The sequence below is a fragment of the Bombyx mandarina genome, chromosome 24, assembly GCF_030267445.1.
Source record: "Bombyx mandarina strain Sakado chromosome 24, ASM3026744v2".
In the NCBI taxonomy this organism is placed as follows: Eukaryota; Metazoa; Arthropoda; class Insecta; order Lepidoptera; family Bombycidae; genus Bombyx; species Bombyx mandarina.
Genome location: NC_143230.1, coordinates 10,761,856 through 10,786,490, shown reverse-complemented (window position 1 = coordinate 10,786,490; position 24,635 = coordinate 10,761,856). Strand labels below are relative to the sequence as shown.

At 37.9% G+C, this 24,635-nt stretch overlaps 1 protein-coding gene across 1 annotated transcript; it reads right to left on the bottom strand.

Annotated features, from left to right (window-relative positions):
* Window positions 1-29: 29 nt before the first annotated feature.
* Window positions 30-24,635, bottom strand: LOC149500071 (uncharacterized). Its single transcript, XM_089737909.1, has 13 exons — window positions 24,513-24,635; window positions 23,253-23,409; window positions 22,480-22,597; window positions 22,175-22,302; window positions 19,941-21,623; window positions 18,160-19,452; window positions 10,914-11,138; window positions 7,948-8,090; window positions 6,334-6,475; window positions 4,816-5,007; window positions 3,562-3,764; window positions 2,756-2,911; window positions 30-1,022 (listed from the first exon to the last, which is right to left on the bottom strand). The coding sequence occupies exons 1-13, from the start codon at window positions 24,560-24,562 to the stop codon at window positions 977-979; spliced, it is 4,536 nt and encodes a 1,511-aa protein (XP_089594035.1). The 5' UTR covers window positions 24,563-24,635; the 3' UTR covers window positions 30-976.

Here is a 24,635-nt window from a genome sequence, read left to right as displayed (position 1 = left end):
AAGCAATGGAAGTTCAATAAAAGTCATTATAATTTTAAAAAAAATTGTATTCATAAATTGACATTATTACATCATTAATTATTTTATTACCATGTCAATATTAGGCCGCCAGCTATAATAATCACTTAATGGAATGAATACAAAAAAAAAACTTTCAAAATATTCTACCGCGTCACATGTGCCATTAATTACGTCCGTTAACAAGAGATGGCGCTGTATTAAAATTATTTTAATACTAAAATATTGTTTGACAATGCTCTGTATTGAGTGAGAATTACGTTAGAAACCAATGTTATTATTATCCCGACTATTATTATTTGATGTCAGTGACGACGAAGACCGATACGCTCCAAAGTTTTTTTTAATGTTTCAAAATATTCTTTACACGACCATATGTTCAATTAGTTATGTTTGTTAATAGGAGATGACGCTGTCTTAAAAATATCGTAAAATAAAAAATATACTCTGATAATGCTCTGTACGGTAACGTTGTTATTAATGTCCCGTCAATTATAATTATTGTGACAACGAAGACCGATACGCTCCAAGTCTTGATGATATTTAATAATTAGGAAATTTTGAATATCATGTATACAAAACAGATATAATGAAACTTATGGTTCGTTTAAAACTATACTTGTGACGTTTTCCCTACTCACTTATTCTAGAGTTACTTAATTTTTAATCCGTCCAGCCATATTTTGCGAGGCATTCAGTAAAAAAAATGTAATAATATATTAATAAAATAATACCAGTGCGTATTTACAAGTGTTAATAAAAAGTCAAAATACGCCATTTTGAAAAATGGGTCTGGACGTTTGAACTAATTTGAAGACTTACAAGTAATATTACAACGACATCGTTCGTTGAAACGCAAAAAATAATAATATTATAATGTCAAAATAATACTTAAAACTATAAAATTATGTCAAAATAAAAATGAAAAAAATGAAAGAAACATGAATGTTTTGTAAATTTAAAATGGCGCTAAAAACGGGTAGTTTTTGTGAGTTTCGCCCATTCTGTAACAATAAAGTTAAAGTTAGTTATAGTAGTAGAGATTGCGTGTTATGTTTCATTCTATCTATGGAGGGTAGAGATAAGGTATATTATCACTACATAGTATAAAACAAAGTCGCTTTCTCTGTCCCTATATCTATCTGTCCCTATGTATACCTAAATCTTTAAAACTATGCAACGCATTTTGTTGCGGTTTTTTTAATAGATAGAGTGATTGAAGAGGAAGGTTTGTATGTATAATAACATCCATTAAATAGTGGAGAAATCAATAATAAATTACAGTTTCCGAAGCGAAGTGAGGGCGGGTCGCTAGTTAAGGTATATTTAAGTGTCCGTCGAAATGGAGCTTATCAAGGTGGCCATATTAGCAAGAGGAGAGATTTTAAACACAGCGCCATAAAATACTAGACTTCACTTCAACCCTGCACACTTAGCTCTGTTTAAAACTGCAATATTCATATAGTTTCCACTTCTTACATTACTGCTATTTCGGTGATCCTTGACACAGGCGGACACTTTCCAATTTGTCTCATAAACAGGATGGTACTCTTTAATTCTACCGTTTGAGTAGCCTCGAGGGGCTACCCTGGCTTCACACTGTGACCGGTGGAAGAGCTCATGAGGTTCAGCCTGAGAGAGTTTGCTAACAACTTTCTCAGCAAGAGCAGTGCTTCGCTTTTTTCACTGGTGGTAGGACCTCTTGTGAGTCCGCACGGGTAGGTACCACCACCCCGCCTATTTCTGCCGTGAAGCAGTAATGCGTTTCGGTTTGAAGGGTGGGGTAGCCGCTGTAACTATACTGAGACTTTAGAACTTATATCTCAAGGTGGGTGGCGCATTTACATTGTAGATGTCTATGGGCTCCAGTAACCACTTAACACCAGGTGGGCTGTGAGCTCGTCCACCCATCTAAGCAATAAAAAAAATAAAAAAAAATCTACCACGGAATCGAAATCGCGACTCGCTGAGAAGATCCGGCGAGAAACTCAGAATGGATTGGGTCTACGGGGGTGGTTGGAAGCTTAGTAAGAAAAATATTCAGCTATTGTGGCATTTGGCGTATCTTTGATTTTTCGGGATGAACCTTTGCATTCGTCCTTCCCGCCTAGCGAAAGGGCCAAAGATATTACTGAATATTTTTACAGCCTCCAGATTTTATATATAAAAACGGGAAAATAGACATGTCCTTGAACCTAACCTTTTCTATATCTGTGTAGTCAGTAAGCAGTCAAACCCAATCTAAGGAATTAACGGTAGCTCCAGTAGCTTTTAGCATTAGCCAAGAATCGCTGCAAGCTGTTCATTATTTTATGTCGAGCAGCTGGGTAACAAAATAAGACACCTTTGCCTATTTGTCTATTTAACTTTTTGCCTATTTCCAACTCCTTCGATCAGGGTTAGAAATAGGCGATACATTGATGCATTCACAGACAGCCGTAGATGCCGATCTACTTGAGACACTTTGATATGTCTCAAGCTTCCTATGGACTCCTACAAATTTACTTAAGTACCAGGAACGCATAAACGATAGGCTGTATCTATGACAAATAATTATGAAAAATAATAGTATAATAATAGATTTAGAAGCGAAACTGTCAAATATTCTGTCTCGTTCACTCGCGTCGCATACGTATCGTTTGTCTCTTTCTAAGATCCAATTTCGAGCGTCGTTTCATTCAATTTTCAAATCATTTGAATCAGCACAGTTTGTATAGTACAGTCATATTTAACTCACCCAACGAATGTGAAGGTTCGCTTATTTTTGTTTAGGGCGTTCAATGCGTTTATATGTTCCGTGGTTAAGTCTACATTTAGCGCCTGAAGGTTGTCCCACAGGTGGGCTCCGGTGGAGGCTTTCACAATGGCGTTATGACCGCATTGGATCTGGTATCTATAATGGTAAATTTTATTATAGTTGTTAGTTATTGTTAGTCTAAGGAGCTTATTCAAACCGCGCTAAAATTAGTAGGTGCTCACTGGCTCAACCTGGGAGGAGTTGCTAACCCTGGCCTTAATAAGAGCAGTGCTTCGCAGAATTTACCACCGGATCGGAAACGCGACCCACTGAGAAGATCCGGCGAGAAACTGTGGGCTGTGTCTATGGGTTAGTTCGCACAAGAGTAGGTGAAATAACATTTAAAAAAAATAAACAGACAAAGTCGCAAAACAATACATACACGTCATTGTTATTTTTATATTTTATGTTTTTTTATTGCTTAGATGGGTGGACGAGCTCACAGCCCACCTGGTGTTAAATGGTTACTGGAGCCCATAGATATCTACAGCGTAAATGCGCCACTCACCTTGAGCTATTATAAGTTCTAAGGTAACGGCTGCCCTACCCTTTAAAACTATTAATATTAATATTTTGAGGTCTGGCAGTTTGTTTCAACACCTTTGAGACATCGACCTCAACTCACTAGTTCGCTAGCCAGCAATAATTGGAGCCCATGGCCCCTGCCAAACTATGGACAAACATTGGTAATCTGTGTTTCGTCTACCAGGAGCGCATGAGCAGTAAGGAGTTCTATCGAAACTAACTTGATGAGCAGCTGGGCGGGCGTGATCCCGAGGCCGGAAGCCATCACTTGTACCAGGGGATCATCGATGACGGAGAAGGTGTTGCTCTTGTATTCTGTCGGAGTCCCCTTCGACCCTAGTACGCTGAAGCAGCTCAGAATAATCTCCTTTTCCTCGCAGAACTTGTGGAGGCGCTGCTGAGTCAGGTACGGGTGACACTCGACCTAAGTTCAGTATATTTATAATATAGTAAGTTTGTAATTTCAAATTCAGTTATCACTTTTAATATTTTAATAATCAAATTCAATTTCGTAAAATTAAATGCAATTTTGTAAGCATCAAATTCAAATTTGTAAATATCAAATTCGATTTTGTAAACAACTAATTCAATTTCTATTCAAAGGTTAGTTTTATTTATTTATTTATATCCTACAAAAAAATTAATAATAAAAAATAACAGTTTTTTAATTACAAATTCATTTTTATAAACCAATAGTTTAATCTGACAGTTATGATTATTTTCAAGGTATCTAGGTACTATGCAACAATTTAATAGTATATTACACCCAATTTACACCGTATTTACCATAAGGGTACACGGGGCCCGTGCTCAGGGCCCCTATTCTCAGGGGGCCCCGAAAGACCGACAATTTATCTCACACGTTTATGCTCAAAACATTGTTGTCGGGCACATTACGCTTTAATCACAAATCAGTAATCAGAAGGTATTTACAAGGCATATACTATGCCTATAATAGAAGATTTTTCTCAACAGAAATCCGGAAAGAAACCGTTATCGAAATCGTAACCAAAAAACCAGCAGCATTCTAATATCATTAATGACATATTATATCATACTGTATTTGATTACCTATAATAAATGGTCATACTCAGTAAAAAAATGTTATTATAATTCGCTTTTTTTACTTTCCAAAAGGGCCTCAAATTCTTGTGTGCCCAAGGGCCCCATCCTAGTTTAAGACGTCCCTGATTACACCCCTTGGGAAGGAAGATAAGGAAAGCCTCTGATCACATGTAATTGTTGGCCAACAATTACATGTGATCTGAGGTTTACTTTTTTACTTTCCAAGGGCTGTATCCTATTTTTTTGCCCGACAAAGGCGGAAAGCGGCAACTTTGTTTAGCGTAGCGTGACGAAAGTTGCCACTTTCCATCCGGAGCGGAAAAACAATTATTTCTTTGGGCAATTAATTAATCAGAGAATTAGAGGCTTAGTTAGTCCCAGATGGAGTAGCCTCCATCCCAGCCACGTACCTGATTGACGGCAGGCTTGACTTTGCCTTTGTCCAAAATCTTCTGGATCTGGGTCGAATTGAAGTTGCTGACCCCGATGCTCTTGGCCAAGCCTTTCGCTACGAGGTCTTCCATGCCGAACCAGGCATCCATGTAGTCGAACTCCGAGTATTGGATCACTGATGATATCTTCGGTATAGAACTGTTGCCTTCCTGTGCACGGACATGAATTTGTAGGTTTCTTTTATTGCTTAGATGGGTGGACGAGCTCACAGCCCACCTGGTGTTAAGTGGTTACTGGAGCCCATAGCCATCTACGACGTAAATGCGCCACCCACCTTGAGATATAAGTTCTAAGGCCTCAGTATAGTTACAACGGTTGCCCCACCGTTCAAACCGAACCGCATTACTACTTCACGGCAGAAATAGACAGGGTGGTGGTACCTACCCGTGCGGACTCAAGACGTCCTAGCAAAAGTAATTATGCAAATTATAATTTTTCGGGTTTGATTTTTATTACACGATGTTATTCCTTCACCGTGGAAGTCAATTGTGAACATTTGTTAAGTATGTATTTCATTAGAAAAACTGGTACCCGCCTGCGGGATTCGAAAACCGGTGCATCGCTACATACGAATGCACCGGACGTCTTATCTTTTTAGGCCACGACGACTTCAATTAAGGTAATGATTTAATTAAAAAACAGTTTACGAATTTATTTTTAATCTCGCTGTTATTAATTTTCATTAGGTATATTGTTTATAGAATTTAACCACGGCAACTGTAAAGTATTTTGTACAAACTTAAGATGCGTAAATATAGTTATGTCGGTGTGAATAACGCCATCTGTCATTAAATAATCCTACCTATGCTGATAGCCTTGAGAGGCTATTTCAGCTTCGCCCTAACATGTAGGTGAGCTCACGGGGCTCAAACCGGAGTATTGCTAATACTGGCCCTAGCAAGAGCAGTGCTTCGCAGAATCTACCACCGGATCGGAAACGCGACCCACTGAGAAGATCCGGCGAGAAACTCAGTGGGCTGTGTCTATGGGTTAAGCCGACTGTTTCAGCTATAACAAAACAACTAGAGCCAGCGAGCACGTTGCTCAGATAGATGGACGAACTCATGGACCACCTAGTATTAAGTGGTTACCGGAGCCCATAGACATCAAAAACGTAAATGCCGCCACTTACCTTGAGACACGAGTGCTAAAGTCTCACTTTTTTAACAGTACAACGGCGGCTCACCCATCAAACCGAAACGCATTACTGCTTCACGGCAGAAATAGGCGGGGTGGTGGTACCTACCCACGCGGACTCACAGGTAATTAATTGAGATGAAATGAAGTCTCAGTAAAATGGTGGTTATTTAGTGGAGTTTTCTGAGGAGAAGCCAGGTCTGGTCCATCTCCCCCACTGGTGCTCATTCAGATACAAAACTGTCAATAAGCCAGCATTAACGTATGACCCTGAAGAGACTTAACAAGAAACATTCACGCGACTCCGTTTACGCCAAAAAGTCTGCCACCATATTTACCTTCAATGACATCGGATTGTGGATGAGGAAGAGGTCGAAAAACTCCAAGCCCAGGTCTGCCAGTGAAATCCTGCAGGCAGTCTCCACCAGATCGGTGCGATGGAATGTACTCCACAATTTACCCATAATGAAGAGCTCGTCTCTGGTCAAGATATTTTTACCTTATTATAGTATGATACTAATATGTTCATCTGATAGGCAGCGGCTTGGCTCTGCCCCTGGCATTGCTGAAGTCCATGGGCGACGGTAACCACTCACCATCAGGTGGGCCGTACGCTAGTCTGCCTACAAGGGCAATAAAAAAGAATTAATTAGAGTAAAAGTACCAGGATAACATGAGATACGTAGAGGTATGGTAAGTATAATTTAGAACAATTTTGTTTGAACAAATCCGCCAAAATACATTACAATGGGTACCTACTCCGAGGTGGTGAATCCTCAGTTGTCCGTGGACATCAATGACTTAGACTAAGCTTCTGTTTTTTTTTCTCGAATGGTTCCAAACTAGGATCCGCTGTACCATGAAATATACTTGTATACGTTTAAATATGTATATATGTATGTAGACCTTGAAGACACAGACGAAGAGTAAACAAATTTTGTGGGAATCGAACCCACGACTCAAGGTCTTGATTTGATAAAAACACAATTGGAGATTTTGTTCCACTTGTCACCCGGTCTTGGAGTTTCCAAAGCGTTTTTCTACTCAAGATCATTACAGAGAATCCTAACAACTCTACTAGATATATCTTGGCTGCATCCCTGGTAATGTGGCTACATACGAGTTAAAGTGATCACTTACGATCAGGTGGACCGTAACGTGGTCTGGCTTCGAAAGCACTAATGAAACTAGGCTACACTAATCATCCGATGAGATTTAAACCAGTATTTGTTATGAGTGAAGTACCAGGCGCACATATATGCGAAGAGGTTTGATTTATGGATCAATTAAATTGACAATTTGTTGCGTTTATTTTGAATGTCACTATGAGAGTCCTGAGTGCTATGAGACAATGAGGTCAAATTTGAGACAATTTGAGAAAATTTGGCGGAACAGTCAGAGCCGTTAGCCACTACATCACCGAGTCAGTCTCTCTACGCGTCTATTATTAAGAATGATCTAGAAGACTTGAATCACGAGAACTAATTAGAAAACTACGAGATATCGCTTCGTTCGCATCATCATCGCACACTGATGTTAAGTGGATACCGAATCCCATAGACATCTACAACGCAAATGCCGCCACCCACCTTGAGATATGTGTTCTTAGGTCTCAGTATAGTTACAACGGCTGCTCCGCCCTTCAAACCGAAACGCATTACTGCTTCACGGCAGAAATAGGCAGAGTGGTGGTATCTACCCGCGCGAACTCACAAGAGGCCCTACTAAAACTAATTATGCAAATTATAATTATGAGGGTTTGATTTTTATTACACAATGTTATTCTTTCACCGTGCAAATCAATCGTGAACATTTGTTGAGTACGTATTTAATTGGAACAATTGGTACCCGCCTGCGGGATTCGAACACCGGTGCATCGCTACATACGAAAGCACCGGACGTCTTATCCTTTAGGCCACGACGACTTCAAAGATACTTCATAGATGACTTACCGCCGCACGGTGCCGTCGTCAATCTTGTTCTTGATCGCTTTTCCTATGAGCTTTTCGTTGCCGTAAATATATGCGGCATCTATAGCTCTGTAGCCCATATCAATAGCTGTCTCGACTATTTCCGTTGTTAACCGTGGGGGAAGCTAAAATTTTGCAAATCAAAATGCACTTATTTATTTAGTGGTCTAGGCGACCGTGTCTAGGTGATCTAGGTCTAGGTGATCGAAATTCGAATATAATTAATTGAAGTTATTACATTACATACTTTGAACATTATAAGGTTCTATTGTCGAAGACAAAGGTTTTACAGATAAATATTATAATAATAAAGACAAACAGTATTAATCTATTCTCAATTAGACCACCGTTTTTAACAATAAATAAAAGATTAAATATGCGTGTGTGTAATGTTTTTTATTTATTGATTTAATGCATTTATTTATGTATAATTTAAAAAAAAACTATTAGCATATTGCACTCCTTCTCTATGTTCTCTATAAGTGTGAGAAATTTCATACTCCTCCGTCCGTGCAATTTTCGTAAAAAGGGGTACAAAGTTTTTGCTTCACGTATAAAGGAGAAACCCCATTTTGGGCCTAAGCGTTACACGAATGGGATATGTACCAAAAAATTCGTCTATTTTGCTTGATTAACCTATTGAAATCTTAGCTTCATTGACAATGGCCAAGTGTAGAAAATAAGTTGAATTCAATTTTTTATTTTAAACAATCTTTGTAAACATCTACAATACTTATTTCAATATACGTAACTAGCTCCACAAACGCGCGGATTAGAATTAGAGCATCCATAAAATAGGATCGATTTAGTGGAAATCGAGTGTAAAAAATAATTAATACTCTTTTGCTTTAGGATAAATGACTGTTTTTATAGGTATTTTAATCAATGTAAATAGAGTATGGCCATCGAATCGTGACACAACTACTTACAATGGCGGCAATTGAAAATATCTACAACTGACAACATCAAATATAGCATGAAAGGGTAGTTTTGCATTTTTATATTAATGTGACTATGCCATAGAAAAACACAAATGTATCAAATCGTGTTATGTTATCTTTAATGTTGCCAACTGAAGTTATTTTGGATTGCCGCTATTTAGTTGTGCCATGATTCGCTGGCCAGACTATAAACTTAATCTCATTGAATAACGTAACGTAAAGCACCAAAATCTACTAACAAAAATCATTAAAAGAAATAAATATCTGTGCCATTTAGTTATGACACGAAATCATGTCGGCAACTGCGGCAATTCAAAATATTTTCAACTGGCAATCTTAAATATAACATGAAAAGGTCGATTTGGTACTTTGAGTTTTTCTATGGTGTAGTTATATTAATAATTTTACTGGTGGTAGGATCTCTTGTGAGTCCGCGCCTCCCACCCGCCTATTTTTGCCGTAAAGCAGTAATGCGTTTCAGTTTGAAGGGCGGGGCAGCCGTTGTAACTATACTGAGACCTTAGAACTTATATCTCAAGGTGGGTGGCGCATTTACGTCGTAGATGTCTATGAGCTCCAGTAACCACTTAACATCAGGTGGGCTGTGAGCTCGTCGAAGGGTATCTAAGCAATAAAAAATTAAAATTAAAAAGGCATGAAATAAAATGAAATGAAATGTGATGAGATAATATGGGAGCACGTACTGATTTATATTTTATATAAAAAAGTTATCATATAAATATAGTTTTTCATATAAAAAAGTTTTCATTAAAATTAAAATAAGACTGACCTAAAGGTCTTAGTTACCAGGTCATAAAATTCCTTAAAAAAATCATTTCGTGCGCAGCGCGTTTCGCATTACGTTGTCTTTAATTTTTGGCTTTCGTTCGTTTTCGTAAACAACCTAACACGCGATTTCTCGTAACAGGTTCCATTTTTATTTTAAAGCACCCTGTTGCTGCAACAGGTTTCGTAAAAAATTACTTATCTTTAGTAGGAAATAGCCTCAAAAATATCGTTTTTATTAAAATATCTCGAACAATAAACATAACCTAAAATGTAAACATTGTCTGATTTTACCAATTTGGCCATTGCTGGGAGACCTGAAAATTGGGCTCATGAAACCTTCTTAGGTATTGTAACTTATGCCCAAATTCTAGCACTGTAACGCCAGGCCCAAGTTTGTATGGATTTCGGGTTTGTCCTTTAAAGATTGTCTTGATGGGTGCAATATCTGACGGTCTATCCGGTGTGAAGGTCAGCGTAGCTAACAACCGTCTCGAGTTATGGGGTCCGACATATTATGCTGAATTTCCCACCTTCAATCATTGAATTCCTACCACCAGTATGGTTTATCCGAGAACCCTGCTGCCTATTCTCTGGTGAGTGACTTAGGCTAGTGATATTGAACCTCTTTCTCCTGACGATACACACTAACGCACCTACACACAAGATTAACCACCTCATTTTTTTCTCTCTTACTTATGGTGGTAGCCTTGAAAGGCTATTTCAGCTTCTTGACGTGTAGGTGAGCTCAACCTGAGAGAGTGTTACTAACACCGGCCCTAGCAAGAGCAGTGCTTCGCAGAATCTACCACCGGATCGGAAACGCGACCCACTGAGAAGATCCGGCGAGAAACTCAGTGGGCTGTATCTGTGGGTTAATTTACTCGCAGAGCCCTTCGTCGCATGCGACGGGTTCGACAAGAGCGATGATCGATGAATTTACTGGTGGTAAGATCACTCTAGAGAAATACCCCGCCCATATCTGCCATGAAGCAATACAAGGCGTTTCGGTTTTCCAAATCGACTGACGTTTTACTATACAATTCAGACTTGCACTTAAATCTCGAGACGAGTCTCACGTTGCTGATGTCCATGGGCCCCGGTAACCACTTCTAGAGCTCATTAATCTATCTATTATGTATCTGTTTATTTTATTCCGTTTTTTATTGTTTCTTTATTGTTCAATTGTACCAGGAATGCATAAAAAACAAGAGGACTTACCAAAGCCGTGCCCAAGGCTATGACCGGCATGAATGTCCCGTCGCGTAGTTTCAAAGTAGCCACTTCCTTCACGCTCCCTTTCAGCTTAGCTTCGTTCAGTTCTGCGACCCTGGTCTTATATTGTTCGTCTGTGAGGTCTCCCGTGTCTCGTTTTTGTTTGCCGTTGTCCAAACGCCGACGCCCGCTTCCGGGAGACTCCTCCATCTTGACCGAAGTTATCTTCCTCTGGATGCGAGTGAACAAGTAAGTTATTTCTCCCACGAAAATATATTATCTTCTTTGTCTCCACCTTATCCCACTAGGTGGGGTCGGGACAGCGATTTCTTCTATTCCATTCTTTTCTATCAGCCGTTATCTCAACGCTCACTCTTCTCTCTCTCTCATATCGTCATTTCACACACTCCATCCATGAATATATGACCGAAAATATATGATTTTCTATAAAAACCTATGATGGTTTATGAGTTTTTTAAAGAAATACCTAATACCTAACAAAAAACGGCAAAACAAAAAATAAATAACAGTTTAAAAAACTAAAAAATACGCTTTTATAGAAAACCCAACTAAAAAATAGAAAATAAATTTTAATAAATTTGAATAAAAAATAGTGTAAGAAAAAATTATTTTATTGTAAAAAAATCGTGGGGTACATGGTATCAGTAGTTATATTTTATGAATAGATAGAGTAGAAGGGTTATTTTGATAATATCCTGAAAAGCTCCCCACGCTTTTTTTACTGCGTATTTTTTTAGTTTTTTTAAACTAGTTATCATTTAATTTTCATTTTTTGTTGAGTTTCAATTTGTTCAATTCTTTTTCATTCAATTTTTCAAAAGTTTCATCTAAATCAGTCGGTAACTTATCCCAGAAATAGGTGATCGGCGCGCCCGGTAGTTTCCCTTCAAGGTCTTGACGCAGACAGACACTCCGGGTCTCAGGAAAACAAAAAATCGCTAATCCTGATTATCCTAGTAAGTATAACGGATCAAACTGCTTAAAATATTGTCATCGGTCCTTAATAAGTATACCAAATTTCGAGTTAATCCGACGTTTCGAAGGGGGTCAATATCATGTTCAAAGATTCCGTTAAATACTAACACACGTTTGAAGTTAATAAAAACATATTAAAATATAAACAACTGGCTGTACCCGTCCGCTTCGCTGGGGGCATTTAAAATTAACATTATTATTTCTCACCCCCACCAAGATTCTCATCATTAACGCCCCCGCAACTGGTGTAGGGAGTCCAACGCTCATATAAATATTAGCCTATCCATTAAGTACATGTATTTTCTACATGGATACCAAGTTTCAAGTCAATCGGATTCACGGTTCAGTAGTTATAACGGAACATCCGTAACAACCACTGTAGATTTATATATTACCTAGTATAGATTAATATATTAAGTACATCGTTTTATTGTCATTTAAATTAAATCCAGGGATGAAAAGCTAACATTGCAGCGACATTTTTGTAACTTTATTTCTTTATTTGGGAAACTAACAAAATAAACATATATCGTATAAAAAATAGCTAAAACAGAAAACCAAATAAGTTTCCACCGTCAAAATCGCATATAAGTAGTAAATATACAGAGAAAAAAAGAAATCTATAAAAGTTTACAGAAGAAGAAAAAAGCCACAAATACGCACATAATGTACATCCACCTCTACAAGTAATAAACAAAAGTGCTTACAGGAGAGCCGAAGTTTAAAATTAGAAAGAAATATTGTTGATGACTGGAAATTAGCTAAATATACAACTTTTTTACTGGTGGTAGGATCTCTTGTGAGTCCGCGCGGGTAGGTATCACCACCCTGCCTATTTCTGTCGTGAAGCAGTAATGCGTTTCGGTTTGAAGGGCGGGACAGTCATTGTAAAAACAGACCTAAGAACTCATATCTCAATGTAGGTAGCGGCAGTTACGTTGTATATGTCTATGGGCTCCGGTAACCACTTAACACCAAGTGGGTCGTGAGCTCGTCCACCCATCTAAGTTATAAATAAAAAATACTTACCGATATCCTACCTGAGTCCGCGGAATACTGGATACTAAATGATGAACACGAAAAAAATAACGCCATAATAATATCTATTTTATCTGGATGTTTTGAAATATTCACATTTCTAGGGCAATGATATTGTTTTTTTTTTTTAAATTGATAAGATTATTATCGATCGACCAGAGCAGATTGCATATAAAGAGATTTCGAAATTATCTAATAGAAGATTATAGATTTGGTTAAGCAACTTTTTTTAACGTGGTGGGGTTTTATGTGAAGTACCACTGATTCTCTCGCAAAGTCAGACCTTCAGATTTCTCGATTTATAGTAAATCTATACATATAAATAAAATTGGAGTGTCTGTTTGTAATATTCAAATAGCCTCTTTTTACTACATGCATATGAATACGGTACACACACCAAAATAACATTTTTTACAATTTTTGTCTGTCTGTCTGTTTGTTCCGGCTTATCTCTGGAACGGCTGGACCGATTTTGACGAGACTTTCACTGATAGGTAGCTGATGATAAATATAATGAGTAACTAAGGTTACTTTTTTTAGACTAGCTTCGCCCCGCGGCGTCACCCGCAGTTATTGTCGTACCGCGCGCAACATGGCGGGACTAGCCTATCAATCAATAATAAAATTTAATGTTTCCGAAGTGAAGCGAGGGCGAGTCGCTAGTTATAGTATAAAATTACTGGATTGATCGACGAATCCGAGTGCTTAAGTCAGAGTTTTGTTAATGTTCTCGATCGCGTAAGAGTTAACTCAAATTTGTATAAAAATATTTATTGCTTAGATGGATGGACGAGCTCACAGCCCACCTGGTGTTAAGTGGTTACTGGGACCCATAGACATCTACAACGTAAATGCGCCACCCACCTTGAGATATACAGTATGGTTACAACGGCTGCCCCGTCCTTCAAACCGAAACGCATTACTGCTTCACGGCAGAAATAGGCAGGGTGGTGGTACCTACCCGTGCGGACTCACAAGACGTCCTACCACCAGTAATTACGCAAATTATAATTTTGCGAGATTGATTTTTTTGACGTGATGTTATTTATTCCTTCACCGCGAAAGTCAATCGTGAACATTTGTGAAGTACGTATTTCGTGGGAAAAATTGGTACCCGCCTGCGGGATTCGAACACCGGTGCATCGCTACATACGAATGCACCGGACGCCTTATCCTTTAGGCCCAGACGACTATAATTTTAATTTTGCTCAACAATTGCTTTATCGTTGACACGGTATCGCGAGCGACATTCGCGAATTGCTTTTCACTTTACCACCATTTTGGTTAAATGAGGGTACACGTAAAAAAAAATTGAAATCAGAGAAAATTTCTCGAATTTCGAATTTCTTAGAACGAATTAAATTGGTGGTAGGGTATCTTTTGAGCTTGCTCGGGTAGGCACCACCGGTCTGCGTGTTTTTGCTACGAAGCTATAATATTGTTTAGAGTTAAGAGAACGCGGCAACCGTCGTACTAAGAATTGAGATTCAGAACTCGTCTCGAGGAGGGCATTAACGTTGCTGATGTCCATGGTCTTCTTTAGCCACTTAACAAGAGGCTCAAGAAGGCGAGGCGATCCACCCCCTTCAAACCGTGGGGCAGCCGTTGTAAATATACTGAGACCTTAGAAGTCATATCTCAAGGTGGGTGGCGGCATTTACGTTGTAGATGTCTATGAGCTCCAGTAACCACTTAACATCAGGTGGGCTGTGAGCTCGTCCAACCATATAAGGAGTAAAAAAAAACAGATTGAAAGATTCGTATCGAATTAAAATGTTTCTAAAAGCTCGAATTAGAAAAAAATTGGCGGGTAGATATTATTATAATTAATTTAAGTACATACCTACATAGAAATTAAATGATAATTCTACTTACGAACACAAAGAAGCACAATATGAACCAGATTATCTTCATTTTGTTTGTTCTTACTAAAGATTTCCAAAACAAAAATTAGAAAAATATCCAAAATCTTCGATTTTCTAAAACTAGGCGTCTTCTCTCGACGACGGCTCGGCGAGTAAAGGAACGAACTACTTCGGCAGTTTTCATTCGAGAAACTTCATTTAAAAAAAAAATGTTAATGAAGCTAGGCTTACACAAGTGCTTTTGGTTTAGTACGATACAACAGACAAGTATCTTACAAGGTTGTCACTACTGGTTGACAGTTGCGGGAATCAGGTGAATGCTAGCAGCGCCGGACCAGGCATTATGGCTAACCTTGGAGGAAGCTTATGTGTCTGCCTATTTTTGCCGTGAAGCAGTAATGCGTTTCGGTGTGAAGGGTGAGGCAGCCGTTGTAACTATACTTGAGATCTTAGAACTTGTATCTCAAGGTGGGTGGCACATTTACGTTGTGGATGTCTATGGGCTCCAGTAACCACATAACACCAGGTGGGCTGTGAGCTCGTCCACCCATCTAAGCAAAAAAAAAGGATGAGAAGCTATTGTTACGCCGGTAAGAGTAACGCCATCTATCGCCGAATAGTCGAACGAATATCGAAGGACCTAGAACGATCGAGAAGTACAACGCCATCTACTGTCAGATAGCGAGAACTACTACTAGAGATGTGTGGATTATTCTGGATATTTCTAGGGATGAGGTATCGGCTATAAAAGCGTTGTAGTGATGGCTCGCAGTTAGTCAGTAATCGGAACTACCTGAAGCGAAACAGCGAATGGATCACCAGAAGCGAAGCGGAACAAGCGAATTAAGAACTTTAAAGTGTTAGTTCAGTGTTTAAGTGTTCTAAGTGTTGAATACAGTTTTAAGCTGTACTTTGGTGAAATTTTATTTATCCCGAACTCCAGTGCGTAACACAGCTAATAAACTCAACCGGTCATCGCTCTCGTTGAACCCGTCGTTTGCGATGAAGAGATCGGCGAGTAAATGAACCCTCACACACAGCCCACTGAGTTTCTCGCCGGATCTTCTCAGTGGGTCGCGTTTCCGATCCGGTGGTAGATTCCGCGAAGCACGGCTCTTGCTAAGGTTCGTGTTAGCAACGTCGTCAGGTTTGAGCCCCGTGAGCTCACCTACTAGATAAGGTTACGCTGATATGGTCTCTATAGTTCAACCTCATAATTCTCTTCAGAATGTTCTACAAACCGACTTCGCCCTATTTTGCGAAAAATCACACTATAGAACATCGAACTGGAAAAATTAGACCAAAAATCCCAGAGCTCTTGTAAAGCGTTCAATAAGTATGGGACTCGACCATACACGTCCTTAAGGATCCATCAGATCCAATAACCTTTGCATTAGACACCTTCAAATCTAACACTAGGAGCAGGCTTAGGGACCCCGGTAACTGTACTCTGCAACCCTGCAACCCTCGCTGAGTTTCTCGCCGGATCTTATCAGTGGGTCGCTATTCCGGTAGTAGATGCATTCGCGAAGCAGCTGCTCTTGAGTTGTTAGGTCTCCTTCGGAGGCGCTCGGGCAGTTGTTAGCAAATCCCACCCCTCCTGGCTGAGCCTTTGCTCGCCCACCTATGTTGCTGAAACTGGAAAGGCCTCCGGGCCACCAGTAAGCCTTCAATCATAAAATAAGACTCGAATATGATCTACGATACTGCACATCGAATTTTAGAAAGAGATACTCGGCTAATTTAGGTTTCGTAGCGCACTATCTCTGTCTACAACCAAACACGCATTTAGTGATACCTGAGACCTTAGAACTTATGTGTCAAGGTAGGTGGCGCATTTATGTTGTAGATGTCAGAAGTGATAGCATAGACTGATCTAAGTTAACTATTTAGTATTAAAATTGTTTAACTTGAAAAGATTTTGAAGAAAACTGAAATTTTATGTCTAATAATATGACAATGTAAGGAAAATTGTAATATAATTCAAAAATATATATAAATAGTTAGGAGTTACATACGTTCTCGGTACCGCTGCCGCATGCGTGAGAGAAAGAGAAGCAAGACAGACCGGCGCCGTAACGCGTCACGTAACGAATCGGCTTACCTATCCTTAAGAAGCTATCACTTCAAAAAAGATGAGAAATTTAATCGTAGGAAAACTAGACCCATACGAAGCGATTTTTTTTTAAAATACAATATAATGAAAAATTATTTAGCCCACAATGGAAGTTACGACACTTGCGCTTTCTACCATCGATAAACACAACATTTAAACCTTTTTGTGTACATAAATAAATCTGCGACATGTAAACCGAACTTTATCTAAAAAAAAATTTTTTATTCCTACCGCCATTGTAATAATGTGTCGATCAGTTGAAATAGCGATTGAAAGGTTTTTTTGTTTGTTGCAATATGAAATGCGACGTTATTTCTATTGAATAAAGAAATCATTTACTTGTTTCGATCAGGAAATTTAAGGATATTATATTCTAGCGTTTTGAAATGAGTGTTTTTTAATACGCTTTTATTATTATTAGCTTCAGACGTATGTATTTTAGTATGGAACGGAATCTTTGAACATGATTTTGACCCCCTTCAAAACGTCAGATTAACTCGAAATTTGGTATGCTTATTAAGGACCGATGACAATTGAATATTAAAAAAAGGAATTGAAAAAAAAGAAATGAAAAAATTGAAATTCAATAAAATAAAATAAAAAATGTTTAAAAAAAACTAACAAAATGCGCTTTTTAGAAAATCCAACTAAAAATGGAAAATAAATTTTAATAAATTTGAAATAAAAATAGTGTAAGAAAAAATGATTTTATTTTGTTAGTTTTTTAAACTATTGTGAGTTCTCTTGTGAGTCCCCACGGGTAGATACCACCATCTCGCCTATTTCTGTCGTAGAACAGTAATGTGTTTCGGTTTGAAGGGTGGGGCAGCCGTTGTAACTATACTGATACCTTAGAACTCATATCTCAAGGTGGGTGGCGGCATTTACGTTGTAGATGTCTATTGGCTCCGGAAACCACTTAACGCCCGGTGGGCTGTGAGCTCGTCCATCCATCTATGCATTTTTTTTATCACAACTAATATTATTATAATGTCACCTTTTTCACCATTAGCCACCACCGATTCACTCATAAATCAAAACAGAATCAATGCTTGGAGGTACAATTATGGTTTTTCCCGTTATGAACGAACGAGCTCGCGGCCCATCTGATTTTAAGTGGTCAGAGACAGCCACACAGGGACACATACAAAAATCTCATCTCGAAATTCGTGTCGCATTTTTAGACGTTGCACCGCTTACGATCAGATGGACCGCGGTCGAGTGCGCTAGAACTCACTTCGAACAAGGCGATCCTCTCCGACACTGAAAGTTTTCCCGCCAAATCTTTGACGCCGCCATCCCGTTTGACGTTTTCAAATCTATCAACTGATTTCATTCGGCTTAAAAAACTATTATTCGCTTTACCGACAGTTTGAGAATCGGCGAGCGACTTCGAGCGTTTCTCCACGTCGACGATTCTATGCCTTACGCTACAAAGATTAGGCTCATTTTTGTCTGAACTAAAAACGCTTTCATCGTTGTTTTTAGTGATGTTCAAATTATTATTCAAATTGTGGTAATTCCTTTCGGCGTCATTTTCGAATTTGATGTAATTTTCGTCTTTATTTCTAACGTGACTGGGTTTATATTCAAATGATTTGTTCGTCCATAATTCTTTTTCAAAAATTGGCGTTCGAATATCTGTTCTAATTTTAATGTCCTTATTGTTTGAGACATAAGGCTTGTTTTCATTTGTAGTCTTTTTAACGTCGAATCTGTTTATCATTTCTTCTGTGCTCGGTCTGTCGAAGATTCTAGGCGATTTGGGTTCCTTAATTATTCTATTTTCAACATTATATTGTTGGATTCTAAGTCTATTATCGAACGATTCACTTATTCGATTCGTTGAGAATTCAAACTTGCTTCCAGTGAATCTTATTGCAATATCATTGGGTACGGGAGTATCGGTGTTAAGTTTCGGTGAATTAAGACTATTTTCGTGTGAAGTGTTCCTAGAAAATTTACTCATACTTTTTGTTCTCCAATCAATAGTTTCATTTGAATATCGAACCTCTGCAGTTGAGTTTTGGTCGAAATTCCTGTGAACAGGTGTTAATATTTCTTTCGAAATGTTATTCTGTTCGGTCACAGTGGTTTTTGAAATTTCATCTCTATTGACGCCGTCGAATGATTTTCCAATTACGTTTGGTGACGGTAAAATTACCGGCGCATCAACTAACATGGGAGTATCGCTGTTATTCAATATGGTATTAAAGTCCATTTTCCAAATAGGACTAGTGGCTCTTTCGACTTTTGTCTCCGTTACTTTTATATAGTCAACGTCAGCGCGTTTTGTTTCAATTTTCTCTATAGTTTCAAGGGAAGCATGATATAACGTTTTATTTGTGGACACAACATTGCCCTTTATTTCTGAGACGTTAACGTTTATTTTTTCTTGCACTGGTTTCAGGACTTCGTCCACTATTTTCGGAGTGTGTACGTGCACTTTTTCTACTGAATTCTTATTGTAAATTTCAATTTTAGGTGGACGATTTTTTCTCTTTGGACTCAGGTCATTGACATCTTGACGCTGTTGAAAAATATCGGAATTATTAAGGTTATTTATTTATTTCTTGTAATGAAATAATAGCGATTTGTTTACATTTGTTTAGGTTTTAATTACAATTATTTTCTGCAGTTTCAATTAATGTTTGTACTAATATAATCAGACCAGCGTTGTTCGCTTCGCATAGAAAATTAACAATAGTAATAAAATTAGCAAAAATAAAAATCTAACATTGATATTTAATTTTAGAAAGAAACAAGAGATATAATTTTGTATATCACTTATTCTGTCTTTCATGCACTAAAGACTTTGATAGTGGATATACATTGTGGTGGAATATTAAAACAAGACCCATGAGTGCATCCAACAAGGCAATTAATATATAACCTAACTTTATTGTTATTTCGACCTCATAGACCTCAAGTCTCAAAGCCAGCAATCACGCTTTCCAGTCTATGGGTTTTCGTAGCTTCTAAATAGGGTTGATTCGGTATTAAAATTAATTTGTTTACCTCAAATAAAGCTATCTTGGATAATATACTTTTCTTCTTAGGGACTTCGCAGTTTTGTTCTAAAATCTTTCTTTCGGTGCCACCCTCAGAGTCAAGCTTGGCCAACCTACCCACTTTTCCTTTTATCACTTCTAATTCACCTTTTACGTCTAATTCTCTGTTAGAGATGTCGGATTTATCTTTTATATCTTTTTTGTCTATTTGGTATTTAGCTGGATTTATTGTGTCATCTTTAGCATTTCCTTTAACCACTTCGAATTCACCTTTTACGTCTAATTCTCTGTTAGAGATGTCGGATTTATCTTTTGTATCTTTTTTGTCTATTTCGTATTTAGCGGCTGGATTTATTGTGTCATCTTTAGCATTTCCTTTTACCACTTCGAATTCACCTTTTCCGTCTAGTTCTCTGTTAGAGATTTCAGATTTATCTTTTGTATCTTTTTTGTCTATTTTGTATTTAGCGGCTGGATTTATTGTGTCATCTTTAGCGTTTCCTGAAATTTGTTTTGTCATTATAGCTAGACTTTCTACGTCTGTTTGTTCGTGTGTGTTGTTATTGTCTTCAATGTTCATTGGTTTTTGATTAAGATGTTTATTATCATCGTCAATTCGATTGTAGTGATTCAAATCTTCTACACTTCTTCCATTGTTGTTTAGTTCGGTAAAATGATTTTCTGTGTTTATATTAAATTTACGTGTGGTTGCTTCTAAAGTTTTTGTATCTTTTCGTAATCCAGTCTCGTGTAGATGTGCAGGTTTAGTTCCATTGGAATTTTGGATAGCGTCTTCAGATTTTCTGTCATTACTGATAATCATGTGGCTTGGTGCGTCTGGTACATCTTGATTAGTGTCAGTCTCGTTGAAATTCGGTATTTTATCTGCACTGTGTTCATGACTGTTTTGTTTCACAACTGCATCTTCAATGTACTTTGATGCTTGGGAAATATCTTGAGGAATTTTGGCTTCTATGACAGCATTAGCCTGTAACATTCTATCGTCTTCGGCTGTTACGTTATTGTTAATATTTGCTGTATCAGCAGTGGCAGAGGTAAATTCGTCTGATTGTCTCATTTTAAGGTCTTCTATTTTTAAATTAGTTGTTGTTTTAGTGTATTTAATAGAGTTTTCGTTATTAGGAGTTTTTTCGATAGCTTCACTAATCGATATACTTCGTTTACTATCAGAGCCAAGTTCTATTGAGTATGTGGTTTGCTTTAGATCACGTATTGCATCAACACTAAGGGTCCTTACATATTTAGTGTTCCCGAGATTTTCATTGTCGTCCTGGACACGCGTTGCTAATTCTTTCAATTTAGGATTGCGTATTTTAATCTTTTCATTGTTGATTTTAGGTAGATTTTCGCTTGTACGATGCGTGAGGCGTCTCGAAAACTTTGGGATCCTGATTGGTTGGATTCTGTTTTCGTCGTAATCATGAACGATCTCCTCAAATTTGCTTTCTAGATTCTCGGGATCTTCGATTCTAACGTCTAGTATGTTAGTGTCAATTTCGCTTGCACTATTCGCTATCTCTTCGTATATCTTTTCGAATTCATCGTCCGGCTCTGAGTCTGTCAGCTTCCTCGTTTCGCGTTTCACAACAACCGGCTTCGCAGTCAATGCCGGTGTTCCGCCGAATCGGCTTCGCTTCACGGTCGAGGATTTCGCTACTGGTATGAGACTCTGAAAAAATATAGCAACGGTACATTCGCTGCGTGCGCTAATTGTTCTTCGGGACTGTTGCTGGAGTAATGTGACGGTAGCCATGAGAGAACATAAGACATTTGAGTGATGATTCAATCTCGCTAAGGATATTTTCAAGATAAGTTTGCTTAAATACAAGTTTCGAACGATTTGGAACGTCGGTCTACTGAGCAATTTCACTGGCTAAATGGAAGGTCTTCTCTTTGTGGTAGTCTCCTCAAAATGGTGACGTGACTGAACACGTAGTCTTCTGATTTGGAGTCAGAAAGCCCCATAAATGTGTTCTTGATTCTGCCACGCACCCACAAGATAAATTCTTAGTTGACTGTGGAAAGGATTTGTTTATAATCCATTTTGGTTGATTAGAGTGAGTCCTTTTGCTTGACAATAAAATATTGCGCCCCAAAGACTTGTCTTGTGAGCTTTAGATCAGCATTGAGGCATGAGGTCGATGGAACGCGTGATTGCATTGCGGCCGCAATACTTGGGGGAGGTATAGCGATGACAAAGTTCATATTGATGTTACCCACCTCCAATTTCGGCTTCTCCTGCTGTTGCCTATTCCTTCTCCTTTCAGCAGCGAGTCTCTCTGCTGCTTGTCTGAATTTTAATTTAGGTATTCTGGTTTTTGGACGCGTATCTTCCGTGGTCTCTTTTCCTGGAATCAAATTTTCTTGTGAGCTGTGGAAGGACCGCCATTCTCCGACCTGAAGGTGGCATCCACGTTCTATTAGGGATTCGGTAGTATTTAGGTGACTCTGCAGGCCGATTAGCGTCAGTCAAAGACTAGTTATGACTTAAAAATACTAGGAGCACCGAAACCGTAAGAGATTACCTTGATTCGTTTCGGCGGATAACGTGACTGTCGTTTTTGTGGTCTTAATTCCTTCGACCGTTTCACTGATCTCCTGGTAAGACGTCCTCGTAACTGTGTAGCCGCCATTTTGAATTTCCTAAAACAATATTTCGATTTAGTGCCTTCGGCGTATGTTAATGTAAGGTGTCAAGTTAACTTCAAAAACTGTCTGTCACAATAACTTTGTCAATGCATACAGTTATTTTAGTGCCGTAAGGTACATATAATATGTACTATGTATTTATTTAGTATTCGTTTTTTGAATAAACATTTCATTTTGACTAATGTGAAAAGAAAAACCAAAACAATAATTTTATTAACAATTAAATTCTCATAAATAAATTAATTGCAATTTCGGTAATTAGTGTTTTTTTATTTATAAATTAATTGCAATAAAAAAAGATCTTCTGTTATTTGAAATTGACAAAATCCAAAAGTTCAATTATTCGTTCAATGTACTAGGACTACATAATTGCAAGGAGGCGCGTGATTCGCGGCACGGGAATAAAATAACACCATACAACTTTTGTTATAATTTAATATTTATATTCAAATTTCTGTACACTCGTGATCACAGTTTTGCCGGGCGCCGTGTCCTTCTTGAACAAATGCTGGTATTTAACTGAAATGTCTTCTGTTACAGTAACCTTTTGCAACTTCAGATCGCCTTTCGAGAACATTGCCTCCTTCTTAGTGACCGTAATGACCGGGGACAGAGTGAAGCGGTCTTTCGACGCGGTCTCATTACTTACGGCCTCTAGTTGCGTGCTTGTCGAACTGGTCGCGGCGCCATCTACCTCTCTAAGTTCCTGCGTCCCTGGTACTATCGCATGTACGTTATCGGGATCATGATAGTCATGTTGTACTTTTAATGTCGGCGAGGATAGCTTATCATCATCCATGTCGTGCCTATTCAATAAAAAATAATTAAAAATCAATAATTAAAACACATTATTTACTAATGAAGTTTTTAAGCTATTGCATAGATTTTATCGCGGGCTTTGAGCGCGGCGACTGAATCAAGAAATTTCGTAACGAAAATAACCTGACACCCCCACTACGCCTACCATGTAGCTCGCGTTCAACACATTCACACGTTGCGCTTGTGTAGTGTTTGTAAATAAGCGCATGGCGTGAGGTCACACTGCATGCGCATCATGAAAAGTCTGCCCATCTCTCTCTCGCGCGGTCTAGCTTACGAGTGTGAAGGGGACAGTTAATGTTTTGCTTTTATTAATGTTTAATATAGCTATTATTGTTTTAATATTAAATTATCATTGTCTAATTATAATTGCATAAGTTGATAAAAAATGCTATGCAATAGCTTTACCGCGGCAGTTCCCGAGTGCCACACTTTTTTTTTTTAAATTAGGTATATCCATTACAATGAAATAAGTTTCGACATAATTTTTTGTTGGAACTGGCATCGAGGATTTGTTCCGATTTTCAGAACTTATCTACTACTCTAATCTGATAACGAAAATATCGAACATTAATGGCGTATTATATCACACGATTGTTACGATGAACAAGACGTTCAATAAATTAAAAAACAAAATAATCTATTACGTACATAGTTATGTAGTTTAGAAACTATTAATATCATGTTTTTGTTTAATCCTGTCAATACTGGTCCGGATATTAGAGCGAAGTTACAAAGTTATTGTGTCGTCTAGCTGAATTGTCTCAAAGTTAGTGAGAATTAATTAACAAACACAAGCTAATAAAAGTGTTGTAATAAATTCAACCTAATATAGGTTATTAAATGACTACAACTTTAATATCATTAAAACGGCTCAACGTAGCGACTTATTAAAAAAAAAACAGTAATTAGCACTATCCTTTTTGAATTGAGTTAATTTAAAAAAAAAAACGCAAAGCTAGTCCGTCCTGTACCCCGTTGCCAAAAAAAAAACCCAGCGCTAAACAAATTATGGCGGCTATCGAAATATTAATTCAAAAATGGAATAAATAAAGGAAGAAATAAATATAACTTTATAAAGACAACCTACTTGTTATCGTCTCCTGGTACAAGAAACTTCAACAGGCGACTGTGTTCCATGTGATAAATAATTTATTTTATCATTATATATTTTATTATATTGATAACATTCGAGATAAAAGAATTAATAACA

Excerpts from the sequence above, each read along its gene's own strand:
- LOC149500071 (XM_089737909.1), bottom strand. The coding sequence starts at position 24,562 with ATGGAACACAGTCGCCTGTTGAAGTTTCTTGTACCAGGAGACGATAAC. Across the intron at positions 23,410-24,512 it reads GTACCAGGAGACGATAACAA|GCACGACATGGATGATGATA; the intron begins GTAGGTTGTCTT and ends TTTATTGAATAG. Across the intron at positions 5,008-6,333 it reads ACAATCCGATGTCATTGAAG|GAAGGCAACAGTTCTATACC; the intron begins GTAAATATGGTG and ends GTCCGTGCACAG.